The 15,344-nt window shown below is 33.6% G+C and overlaps 2 protein-coding genes and 1 long non-coding RNA gene across 6 annotated transcripts in view; 1 reads left to right on the top strand and 2 right to left on the bottom strand.

Moving 5' to 3' along the window:
* The window catches only part of Glurb (metabotropic glutamate receptor B), a 256,855-nt gene that overhangs the window by 62,342 nt on the left and 179,169 nt on the right, over positions 1-15,344 (top strand). The window lies entirely within an intron of this gene.
* On the bottom strand, positions 1,410-3,270 carry LOC107965433. Its single transcript, XR_003305998.1, has 3 exons — positions 2,427-3,270; positions 1,909-2,360; positions 1,410-1,813 (listed from the first exon to the last, which is right to left on the bottom strand). It is a non-coding gene; the product is annotated as an uncharacterized LOC107965433 (long non-coding RNA).
* LOC411843 (COP9 signalosome complex subunit 7b) overlaps positions 14,441-15,344 on the bottom strand; it is a 184,897-nt gene continuing 183,993 nt past the window's right edge. The window contains exon 5 of the mRNA XM_026444827.1: positions 14,441-14,593. Coding sequence (XP_026300612.1) covers positions 14,466-14,593 — 128 coding nt within the window. The 3' untranslated portion in view covers positions 14,441-14,465. The remainder of the gene's footprint in view (positions 14,594-15,344) is intronic.

Genomic DNA, 15,344 nt, shown 5'->3' with positions numbered 1-15,344 from the left:
ATGATGATCAAAGAGGGAAATATAAAATTAGAAAGAACGTTGATTCAAATTTTTAGTAAATTTAGTATTGGAAAAAAGATTCTAATAGATTTCTAAAGAAAAGTTATCTCGATGTTGAAACATGAATTTTTTCACGTACGGTTCAATCTCTCGTGAATAGAATTCATGTACCCCATGTGAATTTTAATCACAAGAATGACGAAATTATTTTTATATTTTATTCTGACAATATTCTCAAAAAAGAATTGTAATTTTAGTCACAAGTTGAACGTAATAACTAATAGAATGATGAAATTATTTTTGATATTTTATGCTGACAATAAAAAAGAATTATAATTTTAATCACAATCTCCAATATTCGATATTCTTTTGAGAAGATATCAATTATTCTACTAAAAAATTATATTTCAAACAATTCTAACTCTGGAAGAAATAACAATCAAAAATTGAAAAAAATACATTTCTTTTTCATATATCAAAGTGTTTCTCCATTACAATATCCAAACGAAATATAATTAATCATCACACGATTCATCGACAATTCGTTTCAATAAATATTAATCAATCCTCGATCAAGCCAAGAAGGCGACTCGTTAATCAATTATAAAAAACAAAAAACAAAATTCTCATATTCCATGATATTATATCCATGTCGTCGATGAACGATTCACGAGCTCTAGAATTAAAAATTTTATAACGCAGCGTAACTTTTAATAAATTTGTTTTTGATGGGTTCAAACTACTTTTTCTGATCCAAAATAATCCTATACACGAACGAGAGATGATCACGAAATAAGCGAGGAAGGCACAATGTGCGCAAGGTCAAGGATCGATTCCTCGAGTATCTTCGAGAAGAGAAGTTTCGATGCCACAATTTCGATGGGATGTGGTTTCCCTTGTACAATTTGATACAGGTGAAGGACAATGACTCGTGAATGCAAGTGGAAACGGTTTTGAGCACTTTCTCTGGAAACCCGCTTGGATCGAAGGGGATAATTAACTCGTGCGTTATTGAAACACGAAACAGCGGAGTAGCTTTTTTTCTCCTTTTTTAATTAGAAGTTGTAAGGGAACTTGTTAAGTTAATTTGTCCAGAGTATTATTGGGGACGTTTCTAGATATATTTTTCAGATTCGCATTACTTCTTTTTTTAATATTTTCTTTAAATTCCAATCACTGAAATTAAAATAGATCTATTATCTATTTCCATTTTCATTGGATAATTTCAAATAAATTGAAATTATTTTACACATTACTTACACGAATTTCAATCACTGAAATTAAAATAGATCTATTATCTATTTCCATTTTCATTGGATAGTTCCAAATAAATTGAAATTATTTTACACATTACTTACACGAACTTGAGAGCGACGAATCTTTCCTTTCAAAGCGTTCAATAAACTAGCTTCGGATGAAATTAATCTAGCCTCTAATAACCAGAGTTAAAATTTATTATTCGCAACTTAATTAATCCCCGTCTCAATACATCGGGATACGTCGACACACGCTCTATATACACACTATATACACGTTAAATTAACTCTCATGGATGATCAGAAACAGGAGTTCCGCTCTCATGCATACAGTTAATATTACTAAGCTGAATCATATATGTAAATCTTGACTCGATGCACAGAGTTCCACGCTCCGGGCACATCCTGCACGCACATGAACACATGTACGTTCGCGTGCGGATACGCTATCCATTGACAGAACAGTGGTTGGCAGAGAGATCTAATGAATCGAGCGCATCATGGCCCCACCCTCTCCCTGTTCATCAAAAGACCATCAAAGGATTATATCGGTGCCACTGAAATATTTAAAATTTTTAAATATACGCGTGTGCAGTTTGTGCGCTGAAAAGAGAATTTAACGACCGCTTTGAAGCTTCGCTCGTGGACTTACGCTCGTTACTCGGTTGGATGGACATTTGTACGCTCACTCGTCTCTCTGAATGTTGACAAAACATCGACGAATCGAGAACACATTCTTTGAGAAGAATACAAATGTTGGACCGCTTTGTGATCTCTCTGCATCGTTAACCGCTTTAATAATTGGCGGGAATTATTTCTAAAGGGAGATCGTTAAGATGACAATCAAGTGTTCTTGGTGTATTGGAACAGGTTTTTATTTTTATCGAAAGTGGTGTTTGATCTCAAGCGTATGACGATTGACAATTCAGATTGGACTGAATATTTTATTGACTATAGAATATTGATTTTTGCCCTCTTTTTCTCGTGTGGGAATCGAAAGAATAATTGGGATTCGAGATATCTACGATTCTCATCAAATTCGAAAGTTGAGACTCTATTTCCTGTGTTACTATTTCTTCAGTTTTTCTTAATTGTTATTTATTCCTATTCGAAAGATCCTAATATTACACTCCATTCATCAAATTTTACATTGATTAAAATTTTACTTACGTATTTTTTTTTTTGACATATTGGTTAAATTTCCCAATTCTGTGCTTTCACGTAAGTATTTCTGGATAAAACGAATCTCGTTAATCCGATTAATTATTAAAATTTTTTGTACTGCAATTGGGTAATCAACAATCGAAGATAAATCAGGTAAATCTCTTCGTCTCGATCCCAACATCTTTCGTAGAAAGTTCACTTCCGCTCGTTTGAATCATGTTTCTGCAATTAAGGAAGTCAGGAATTATCGCAACTTGGGCAATTAAGCGCGCTTTCAGCGACTTAGCCCCTTAAGCTGTTGACCTGACATAAACTTGAGCCCGTGTAAGCAATTAACGGACACGTTAGTCGCGTGACCCGTTTCGTGACGAACGTCATCCCCAAACTGTTCATAGTGGGCCCCAGTTACTTACCCTAATAAATTAGCCTAATTAAAACGTTAGAGATCGGAAGAAACATCAATCTTAAAGCTTACGTTTCATCTTACTCTTGTATTTATTTGCTTCGTGTCGTTTATATTACACGTGATAAATCAATGTATCGATTCCACGACGATTTCAAAGAAATGTTACAATTGTCAAATTGTCCTTTTTTTTGTACGTGTACGAATTGTATCGATATTTATTTCGTATCATCCACTTCAATCCACGGTTTTTTCTTTTTTTATATGAATCTATCATTACGTTTGAATTGTGTTTATTATTCATTTCGTGAAAGCAAATAGTGATTTGATGTCATCGAGGTTGGATATTAATCGTAAATCGTGTCCACTCTTGTGTGTGTATGTGTGTATATATAAATGTATATATAAAATAAATGTGTGTGTATAATAATAATAATATTTGATTTGTGTTATGTTCACGGTATAATATGTTTTATTTAACAAGAAACAAAAAAATCAATGGACGAGAAATATGATAAAATAAAAAAAAAAAAAAACCATCGACTTGAAAAGCTAAAAAAATCGATTTATCGAGCTAAAAAGAGAAATACGATAACAAAAATGGAAAAGAGGTAGAATCGAGATAGACTCGAGGTTGGAAAATAAATAAAAGAAGGGAAAGCAAGTTGAAACTTTTTCGCTGGTAAAAAAATTGAGATCGATTTTATTAGCCTCAAAAGCAAAGTTTCGTATCAAATATCTCGCATTACTTCATACTTTGTTTCCAACTATACCGTTCCTTCGACTTGTTGTTTTTTTGGCAAATAAAGATCGAATTTCTCTCGAGTTCTCTTGTTTGAAAATAAATAAATAAATTTCAACTTTGATTTCGCCCTTTTATTTTCACGAGAGAAGAATTTTATCGATCAATTATTACATTATACGTTAAAAAAATATATTTTTCATCCGAGAATATTCTTCCTCAAAATCGAGCTTTTTTCTTCTTTTTCATATTTTCGTTCAGGTTGATGTTTTCACGGTACTCTTTTTTTTTTTTACTTCCTTTGGTCGCGCACTATATTTTCCTCTTATCACTTTTAGCCGTTTCTTTATATCCCTGTGTGCAATCGCAACATAAACTACGATACAAGGTTGATGATTATGCGAATTTTTTGCAATTTCGTTCATTCCCATTTGTTGGAATTGTTGAGGGACAGTATCCCTCGCTGCCTCTACTAACTTCTTGACCTTATCAAGTATTCTCATCGACTCCTACACCACAATTTCGACATCCATGCGCTGCGTTTACAGTATGCAAATTTACTTGCATACATCTTTCAATTTATCGAACATCCACACCTCATATTTCACACGCGGTGAACAATACACCAAGTATATTTTATTATGATTAATTCGACAAATATTTATCGCCCTCCTTATAAATTTAAAATAAAATATAATAATTAACAAATAAATTTCGACATTGCAAATTTTCTCTCTTATATCTTTAAATTTATCGAGCGTTTCTCTCCCCTTGTATTTCACACGAGACAATATTTAATTGCAATTAAATTTAACAAATATTAATTATTTCAAAATTCGAAAATGAAATACTATTGGAACAAGTAAAATAAACGGAATAATATCGCGATCAATATATCATTAGAAAGTCCAAAATAATAAAAGCATTCCCCTTTTTTGGAATTATTCCAATGGCTCTTCCCTTTAACCTTTCATCGCTGCATGTTGGAAATGAACAATGTTCCGGTATGCTCCGATAGACAATTTGAATTTACAACTACAAAAATAAAACATAAAATGACGCACACTCTATTTCTCTCTGCTCATTGTGGCCAACGTGTCACAATTTCGTATCTGATATCTTATGGCAAATTTGTCGCGAGTTGAATATATGCAAGTCAGCGATAAATTCACAAGCCAGCCTGATTTGATGACAGGAGAATAATGTTTCACGAGGTAGGGCGTGTAAATGGGTCACGAAATATCGATTTATCAGGAGGAAGAAAAATGAGGAAGAGAAATCGGCCTTGAAGGATAATTTCATTAAGGTCAAAGTTCGATCAAAGTGAATCGTAACGAGGAGAATCGTAGAAGAGATCGATGAAAATCGCGTCCGCGTTTGAAGTCTTTCCAAATGCAGACAAGATTTCTGTTGGTGATTAATAGAAGAAAAAAAAAAGATGTCATATTTCGTCGCGGAAAGTATCGAAGCGTAAATTTTAAATTATTTCTCGCGAAAAGAAGAATAAAAGATTTCGAGAAGGATGAAGAATTGTTCAGAAACGATGCATTCGTCGATAATTCCGATTTGTGGGAAATTACACGAAAGAGGATTAAATTATTCGAAACGAAAATAAAATTACGAAGGTAAATTAGTGTACGAATTAGATCGAATCGAGTGGAATAAACGTGTGATGCTTCGATTGGGATTAATTGTTTTTTTGAGAATAAAAGATCGATTGGAAATCAATTGTGTCACTGGATTAAAAGTTATACAACGCAGAATGTACAATTTGTCGAATCAAATTTTCCTGCAGGATGGATTAAATCCAAAATTTCTTCTTGTATGTAAATTTCTGATGATGTAAAACTTGCGTTTTTAATATTTTTTATATGGTTATTTATGTGATCTACACAATACAATTAAATTTATTCCAAAAATTTTTTTTTCAATGGATCTGAAAAAAAAGACGAATTTTCACAAGCACAACGAAATCAAACAATACAATAAAAATATTCTTACGTTTCACAAATGTAATTCTCAATTTTCAGAGACATATCTTCGATAATTCTGTCATCGCTTTTCTTTCGTTTCTTGTGAACTCCTGTCGCATAAAAAATGAATACATTTTCTTGATATCACCTGGAAAATAAAACAAATAGTCAGAAAAAGGACACAAGAAGATAGCAGCATCGGTGATCCGTCGTCGGTTTCTCTGAGAAACTACGCGTCTCTTAATGGAATGCGTCGAATGCATCTATATTGAAAGAGATATGTATATTTTAGAAGGGAAGGGAAAAGAGAAGGGAAAAACGAGGAAGACCAGGAGAAAATTGCCTCTAATATCTCAATGGGATCGAGGCCGTGTTATCGACACACCTCGGGATGATCGCTATAATGTAGAATCCATTTCACCAAAGCACCACGAGGGCTCGAAAAACTTTATGGGCCACGGGTTGGAAGGGGGAAAATGTAGCTTAAAAAATAGATTGGCCCTTGAAAAAGGAAACACCCCGTTTGTTCCCGTCCTGGCCTGGAAATTTTCCGCCACGAGACTGGAATTTCTATTATCGTTCCTACTCGAATCCCTATCCCTTTTGAGTCGTGAATCTCAGATTTTGTTTTTTCCCTAAAAAAAAAAAAAAAAAAAATGGGTCAGACGAGTGAAGAAAAAAAAAATCGAATTCCCTCTTGCCTCTTCCGTCTCATTTCCCTTGAACGAACGCGACGCTCTGAAAATTCAAAATTTTCGACACGCGTCGAAAGGAGAATATGACATCGCATCGAGGGACACTCGCCACTCGTACAGTAGTACGAGTCAATTTAAAGTTGAGCGTGCTCGAACATGCGGTTTTCATGGGACAACGACCGCCTTTTATTTATCTCCATAAAACTTTCCAGTATATTAAGAAACTTTGCGTGAGTAATGATTCACGGCTTGGGAACGGGTAAAGATAAATTTTACCGCGTTCCTGTTTAATCTTTGTACTTTCGTTGCTGGAAAATATATACTTCTTGCATTGGAAGATAAACTCGCGTTCCGGGAAATTATCTCGAATCTATAATAAGAAATGTTAATTCGTAAGATACATGCAACAATTTAAAACACGAACGTTGAGTCAAAAAAAAAAAAAAAAGATTTATATATAAGCGAAATATCGATATGTTCGACAGATCTTTGCGTATTGCGATTGTAATTAAGTATTGTAATTCTAATAATCGAGTATTATCATTACCAGAAAAGTGGAACAATGTAGTCGGGCGAGAACAATGGGGGCGTCGTATGTCAAAACAAGTAGTACAGAACAGATATGGTCCGCCAAGTTGAATAGACAATAACGGATCGGACGGGTGGAACAGGGTCATCACGATCAAGTAGAATAATACTAGTTATGGCCAGGCCAAGTATCGATTAATTCAAAGATTCAAGAAATTCGTTTAAAAAACACAGAGGGAAAGATGAATTTATTATTGCGAGATTTTTTAATAACTCTTCGTCGTTTCTTCCTTCCTTTAAAATTCATAAGTCTGAAATTTTTTGCGGATAAAGATCAAATAAGAGTTAAAGTCGTCACGACATTCATTTTTCGATTCCAATCTTGGCCAGAGAACAAAGAGTCTATATTACTTTTTACAAGGAAAGATGTAGATTTTCGTGCGTCCAATTTAATGGAACCAGACGGGCCAATTCTTGAGGAGAAAGAAAGAGAAAAAAGAGAAAAGTATTTACCGCGATTTTTTCTTTCCCTTGGTAAAAAAAAACCTTGGTGGAAGATCCACCATTTTTCATCGGCCATTTTTCCTCCATTTTAAAGTGAATCACGCATTTCCATCCCTTTTTAATACTCCCTATTTTTTATCTTCTCCCTATTTATTTAAACCATTTCTCAAAATTTATCTTCTCCCTCCCTTATCCTCCCTCTTTCATTTCTATCCATCCCTTCTAAACTTCCTTTCACAGAGAAGTGAAGGTTCGTATTTAACTCGATAAACCAGGTAGAAAAGCCCTCTCAAAAAATTCTGAAGCAACATGCAATTACGTTTTCACCGAACAAAAACATTTTTTTTCCTTTTTTCGTCGGGGAGAGAAGGGAGAGGAGATAAAAACGCTTTGCGATTCCGTGAGTCGATTTCATGTTTACATTCGAGCAATTTCGTGCCGGTGCTTTATCGAGTCGGATCGCGACGTAACGGCCAATTCGTCCTTGTGATCGATGCTTCTTGTGAAAATTTTATACCTCCAGGAAAATATGGCGATTTTTTCCAGTCGAAAACTAGGTCCTTGATTGAAAATTTCCTTGGGAAACGATTTTATGATCTATGTTGTCACGATTCTAGCTAACTCTGGTCCAAGTTCGATAAAAATTTTCACCACGATGATTTTCGCACGAAAATGCGAAAATATGATAAAATTTATGATCAGTTTAAACTTCTATAAATTCGTAGCAATTTAAATGTATTCTGTATAGTGGAAAATAAAATCGTATAAGCGTTCACGAACTATTGTTTCAATTTTTCCAGTTACAGTTACTAAAAATAAAGAATTGGCTAACGAAAAAACGAAATCAAATAACCAATAAAAAAAAAGAAAAACAAAAAAATAAATAAAAACAACTTCATGTCGAAGCGAAAAATATTGGGTGAACCGCTTAACGAAGATTGTTCAATTTCACCGTTGTTAATTTCGATCATATTCCATCTCGTGTACCGTGTACCCAGAAAAATAAATTTTTTTTTTTCGGAAAATAGATTTAAAAAAATATCTCGACAGAAATATTTATCGCTATCAATCGTTTAAGAATAGAACAAAATTTCTTCGATATTTAACCATTAATTAACAATCATTTAATTTTCGAAAAATTTTCATTGTGAAAATAAAACTTTTGAAAAGTTTATTTTAAACTTAGGATCACGATCGCACAACTTCAGACCCGATGCCATAATTATACCGTCTTCTCTCATATTTTTCCAATCGGCTTAGTGTATCGAGCACCTCGATTCCATTGCTTTTAAATTTATAATCAAATTTACGAGTAAACCTCCTCCTCCTCTTCCTCCTCCTCCCCCTCCTCCCCCTCCCCTCTATTTTAATCCGCTTTTCGCCTTGCACTTCAGAGACTTGCACCGGAGACCAAGTTTCTGGCAAAGTGCTCGTAAAGTGAAACGAAAGTATCGATGAGAAACCGACAGCGACGAATAAATTCCTCCGGGCGAAAACCTTTCGAGAAATAGCTGATTCGCTCGAAAACTCGAGACTACGATCGATTACGTGGGAGGGATGGGATGGGGAGGAGGAGGAGGGGCAGGCAAAATCTCCAAAGGATTTTCCTTTCATTGATTATGGACGAGGAGATATCTAATAACAAATCGACCTTTCTTAAAATTTAGAACGGAGAACAAGAAGAAAGATGATATTCCCAAGAATAATTGACAATGGAATTGCGAAACAGCGAGAAGAGAAGCGTCATAATGCAAAGCGTCTTATCGTTAAAGCTCTTACGATTCTAACTGCGACACACTGTTCTTTGGAGGAACGGTGCGTTCAACGAAACGTGAGTAAACGCTGAACGTGGATGTTAAAAGGAAATTTTTTTTTAGCACGACGAAAAAGTTGTGCGCGATACGAATGACCGATAATGAGATTATAAAACGTTCGAAAAAATATGGAAGAGGAAGGTATTAATCGAAACTTTATGCCATTTTGAAAATAAAAAAAAAAAAAAATACAAAATGGTTTGGTCATGAAATATAGTTTAAAGATCGTATTTTTTGTTATTTTTTTTATGGTTTGCTTGTAAATGATATAGTCAATTTTTTATATACCTTTACGAATGAAAAGTTCTGGTCAAAAAAATCAACGAGTTAGAATACTTTTTTTTAATAGAAAAAGGAACCTCGTCTCGTCTGCAAAGAATTTCAAGAAATCTTAATTATCGAGCATATTATATTTCTCTTAAATGTTCCAAATTCCCAAGTTGTATGACAAGATTAATTCCGCTTGGTAACTGATTTTATATTCCAGTAACTATATTTCGTAATCTCGCTCCAAACAAGGACCACATGCATAACTTCGTTGCAATCTACGTCTACCATAACACAGACTTGCTTAATTCCATGATACGTCCACGGATTTTGACGTAATGCAGCTTGGGGAGCTTAATTCAACGAGATCTAGAAGCAAGTTAGCGAAAATTATCTGCACTCGATAGTTTCTCGAATAAAAAAAAAAAAAAATTCAACTTTTTCTCTCCCGCGTGTTTCTATTTTTTCCATTTTCGAAAAATAAAAAAAAATTCGAAGTATCTCGTGCGTTATATATATATATTTAATCTTTATATAGAAAAGTATAGAAATGGAAATGTAATAATGTCATCCGAATACTTTAATATCCAAACGTTTTATTACTCGAAAAATTTCTCTCCACTTTTATCTGTCTCTATTAATTACTGCGGTGTTTTCAACTTTCTTTTTTTTTTTTGTTCATCTCTCCAACTCTACACCTCAACGATTTTTATCATAATAATTCTGAAAAATAACTTAAATATTTTGTCGCGGTTCAAATATATTTTATTTAACATTTTTTTACGATTCAAGAGAAACATTAAATAATTGAAATTTTATCCTTTAATTTTGAAATAAAATTTTGAAAGAAAATCTCTATAACAATTTAGATCATGAACTTGTAAAATAAAAATTAAATTCTTATAGAATGTAATACTTAATACTTAACGAGAGGGACTTTAAATATTTTTAAATCTCATTGGAATTGAGAAACCCTGCTCTATCAGGCAAACAAGAAATTTATAATAAATCTCTAAAAAAAAGCATCACGTTATTCACACATTGTACAACACAATTAGATTAAATTCTTGAAACAAGGATAAATCGATATCTATAAAAAGTTAGGAAATAACGTTATCAAGAATTCCATACTCGAAATGAAGAAATTCATAGTTCAATTCGCGTTGTACGCAACATGGTCTAAGCTTTTCGAATAATTAGTTCGCATAGGGGAGTTAAATGGGGGCCAAGTGTAGCTCAAGAGATCAGAGTTCCTCTTTTCGAGTTCCTCTCCCATGCACCCCCACGATATCGACTATCCGACTGCTTCTCTGACTAAGTTTGTCAACTTATAAGCAAATCATGCTAAGTATCGCGTACTGAGTCGATCGAAACTTCTGAGGGAGGTTCCAGAAGAGAATACAGAGACGAGATATAAAACTGTGCGAGCGAGAATCTATCGAAATACCAATTTTAATTTGAATGTAATTTCAAAAGATGTTTCAAAAATCGAAGGGATAAAATTATCGAAGAAAACAAAAAGTCTCGACAAATAATAAAATTTGACGTAAAAATGTAAAAAGTATTTGAAAGAGAATTTTCCAAAAGTAATATTTTTCACGACAAACGGAAGAGTATCTGAAACAACACTAGATTACCCTGAAAGAGAAGAATAATAGACACTTAACTTACGGATATCAAGTGGTTGGCGCCACGGAATGTGTTATACAGTTTATATTACGATGGCAGCCTGTTAGATTACAGACCATCTAGCAGAGGAGAGAATTTGAAGTGTCACGCACAGACATCATCGACAAGACGTCTCCTATGAAGGATGCTAACGTTAAGTGATGGTCTGGCGCCACTTGAAACTGTGTATCAACGTATCTCACTTATGAATATTTAAATCTAAAGGAACAGATAAAGGAATAATTTTGGAAAATCAAAAATTCAGTCATACCTCTCTTAAATAATTATTGGATACGAAAGAGTATTTATAAGAGTATCAAATTTCAAAATTCTTCTTCTTCCTCAAAAGAAACACTTGTCCATTATTTTTCCATAATCTCGAGTGTGACCTCACTGCTTTAAAATTATCAATTCTTTTCCCGTTCTTTTCATCTTTCTACTTTCGTTTCCTCGACATAAATTTCCCCTCCACTGTGGCAAACAAACGTAACAGCACGTGCGCTTTCAATCGCAGTAAAAAAACAAAGGGCCGAAAGGAAATGGAAGTAGAGGTTGAGACTTGCAGCCTCGATCGAAGACCGGGTTTACGGCTACTTTTCCTACGGGGCCAGGGATTGGAAAATTTTCTCTCCGACCTCCCTCGAGGAAAGTTTTCTCTCCGTGAAAGGGCACCGAGGGGAGGATATTCGAGAGCACCCTCTAAAATTCGAAACAAAAACTTCCACTCGACTATCTCGTTTCCACTCGACGATCGGCCGGCCAACTGGCGTTTATTTACCGCGAACGTCCCTTAAGAAACTTCCGAACGATCTCGCCAACTTGGAAATAAGACGAGCGTTTTCCATCTTTATTCCCGATAAGAATCGGCCCGAATCGAGAAGTTGAAACGAGGCGATCGTCGCCGATCGTCGAAACGAAGATTCCCAGAAACCGGTTTCCCACGTTTCGAAGCTTCTCTCCCTCTTCCTTCCATTATTTCCTCTTCCATTCTTCGCCTATCCCTCTTATTTCTTATTCGTCTCTCGTTGGAGGAAAAGAAAAAGAGAAAGAAAAATATTCGACGGATGTTTGACTGAAATTTTTGTTCGACTTTTCTTCGAATACAAATTTTTCTTTCTATATCAAGTTTGTATTGTCGAGAACGATATATTATACGGTCGAGATTGACAAGAGTTAACCAAGTTTCTGATAAATAAAGACATTATTTCTCGAAGTGCGATATAAAGAATAAATTGATTCTCGGCGCGGAGGGGGAGAAAAAAAAAGTGGAAAAAGATTTTCCAAGTTTTGAAACTTGGTTTGACTAATTTTCATTTAATTTGTTTCGAGAAGGATACTGCGTTGGACAAGACTGAAGAAAGTTAATGCAGTTTCCAAAGAAGATTTTTCGCACTGTGATCTGCGATATATAATGAATAAATGGGGGAAAGTAGACAAAGAGTTTGACGAGAGAGAGAGAGAGAGAGAGGGAAAGAAGTTTCTGAAACTTAGCTCGACTGATTTTTATTAAATTTGTTTCGTCGAGAACGAGATGCCGTTATTGTGACAAGTTTGAGAAGAAGTTAAATGAGGTTCCCGGAGGGGATATTATTTTTCCCCTGATTCACGATACATGGCGAGATAAATGATAAACTTTTTCACGATTTAGATTGGAAATTTAACATTATAACGAAACGAGGTTGATCAATCGAGATGTTTTGACGTATATTAAGGAAATCGTGGCTCGAAACGGGGAAAGTTGAAACCGTACAATGTTTCCTCGTATAATGGAGTTGACAAAGGTCTTCATGTTTCTAAAAGCTATGATTTATGAATCGTTTAATACGATTCTCCCTCGGCCAATGTTATATTTCAGATATCGCTTGATATAATCTCATCGTATAAATTTACCGTGACGGTTTATTCAAGGGTCTCAATTTAATATGATAATAAATAATAAATGCGAATTGTCATTTAAACAAGATTTCAAACGACGTTTATCAATGTCTAATATTTTTAATTCATAATTTTTTCTTTTTTAAATCATTGAATTAAATAATCGCGCAATAATTCAATAGCTTTACATCGATTGACCTACACCGAGGCACGCTGCGTTCCTCTTTTCAGCTTAACATTCTCAAAATATAATTCCATTAGCCATAAATCTACGAGAATCTTCACGGCAAACTAATAAATAATTCTCTTAACTGCGTTCAATTATTAGGTAACTAACTGGAACAAATTGCTATCCAATATTTAACGAAATTATTTCCATGATTACACAAACATTTATCTCATTATCCTCGTTTTTAAAATTACCCTAAAATTTTATCGAATGTTTAATCGAATGTTCTTAATCAAATTTATCGCACAAAAGTAATCCACGATTTATTATACAAATAAACGCACGAATCTTTTAAACGCATTATCCACTCTCGTCTGTCGTTTGACTCGAAAATTATACGATTTCGTTATCCAATAAATTGAAACAGTGCTAATACACTATGAAATCAAACGTGTTGCCATCTCTCTGCCTCGTTCACCGACAATAACGATAATTTAAAACGACAGTTTAATCGGCTTTAAAGTCTTCAGAACACCGGTTCTCGTTATTAGTTAACCGTGCTCGAACACTCGTCGACCACATTCCCTACGAATTTCCCACCTTCAACGCAATAAAATAAGACGAATGAGCTATTCAATCTTGCACGAGGACACGATACGTGTAAGTTGAACATCGTTTGTCTAACTCTCGCTCGTCAACTGTTCGAAACTGCATCTAACTAACTGTGTCCATCTGTGTCGTCCAAATAAATTACGCTTCGAATAATCGCGTGGAAATTTCAATCAACAAGCTAAGTTTCTTGAATGATTGAAAAATGGCTCATTCAAAATTAGAATGGAGAAAAACGATGATCTGAAGACGAGTTATATTCGAGAAATGTTTAAATCCAATATAAAATAATAAATTATTATTCTTTCTATTGGAAAAAAAAACTTAGGATTTATTTTGATCCATTTTATGAATGTATAATTACTTTGGAGAAATATAGAACTTTATATTCATTATTAATTGAAGATTGATTTCTCGAAACACTTGTGAATGAAATATTCCATAAAATTCGCTTAAATTAAAAAAAAACTCATTTAAATCAATATTCATGTAGAATGACTTCCTGTTTTGTTAATTAAGAAAAATTGATTATCAATTAAAAATTGATAATTTATTAGAATTTATCACGGTTAATTTCTACGAGATAATTACTCTGATAAAAAAAATTATTAATAAAAAAATATTAAATTAAGCGAATTTTAAAGAAAATAGATAAAGTTCTATTGTTTTTAAATTTCAAAAATCGAATTTCGAAATTCAGAAATTTCTATTCGATATTTGCAATTCCAATTGAATACTAATTCATGCACAAAGATATGTATATTGACACTCACCGATCGTTGATATCTGACGTCGCTTTTAGAAAATAATATCGAATGCATCCGACTCAGAGATGCTTGCCTTCGTGTTGTTGGATCTCTGGAAAGGGTCGGTTTGCTGGGAAATGTTTTCCATTTCTTTGACGCTTTGTACTGAGCGTTTTCTTACTGCAAAATAAGAAATAAAAAATATTATTCTTGGCTGAGGTATAATTTTAACCTGTAACTTAATTGGAAATTTTATAAAAGTTAAAAAAAATAATTGTATAAAAATTATTTAAACGAAACAATAATATTTGTTATCTATTTTTACGTTTCAATTCAATATAGAGAATCAGAAATTTATATATCTGACAATTTTTCTATCAAAACTTAAAAGATTCTTTCTCTCAAAAAAAAAAAAAAAATTACAAAGAATTTACAAAAATTTAAGAAGAAGACCTCGAGAAATTCTACTAATTTTATATCAATTTTATATGCTTTTTTAAATTAATATTCTTTGAAAGAAGAAAGTCTATATGTATCATACGAAAAAGAATAGATAATAATAAAAATAAATGGATAAAATTTTCAATCACTGTTACAAAAATTTAATCTTCGAAAAATGCTTAAGAATATTGTAAATTTTCAACGTCCAATTCGATAAATTTCCAATTATCCTAACAACAATTCCAATCTTAAACACAAGATTGTCAATATATACTTATAAATTCTCAAGAAACTCAAACAGAACTTTCCACACCTGTAAACATTACTAAGTCTCGTTTACCAAGTTCCACAAGTAGTAGAAGCCTAACGTGGTCAGACAAGGTACTGAAATTGCTTCCCTGAGTGCATCCTTCAAACTTTCTCAACTCCTTGCCCTCAAATTTCAGAAACGATTTATTCCAAACGACACGATGACGTGACCTTCTCGAAC

Source organism: Apis mellifera, linkage group LG13, assembly GCF_003254395.2.
Source record: "Apis mellifera strain DH4 linkage group LG13, Amel_HAv3.1, whole genome shotgun sequence".
Classification (NCBI taxonomy): domain Eukaryota; kingdom Metazoa; phylum Arthropoda; class Insecta; order Hymenoptera; family Apidae; genus Apis; species Apis mellifera.
Note: the sequence above shows the minus strand (reverse complement) of the source record. Positions and strands in the feature narration are given on the sequence as shown.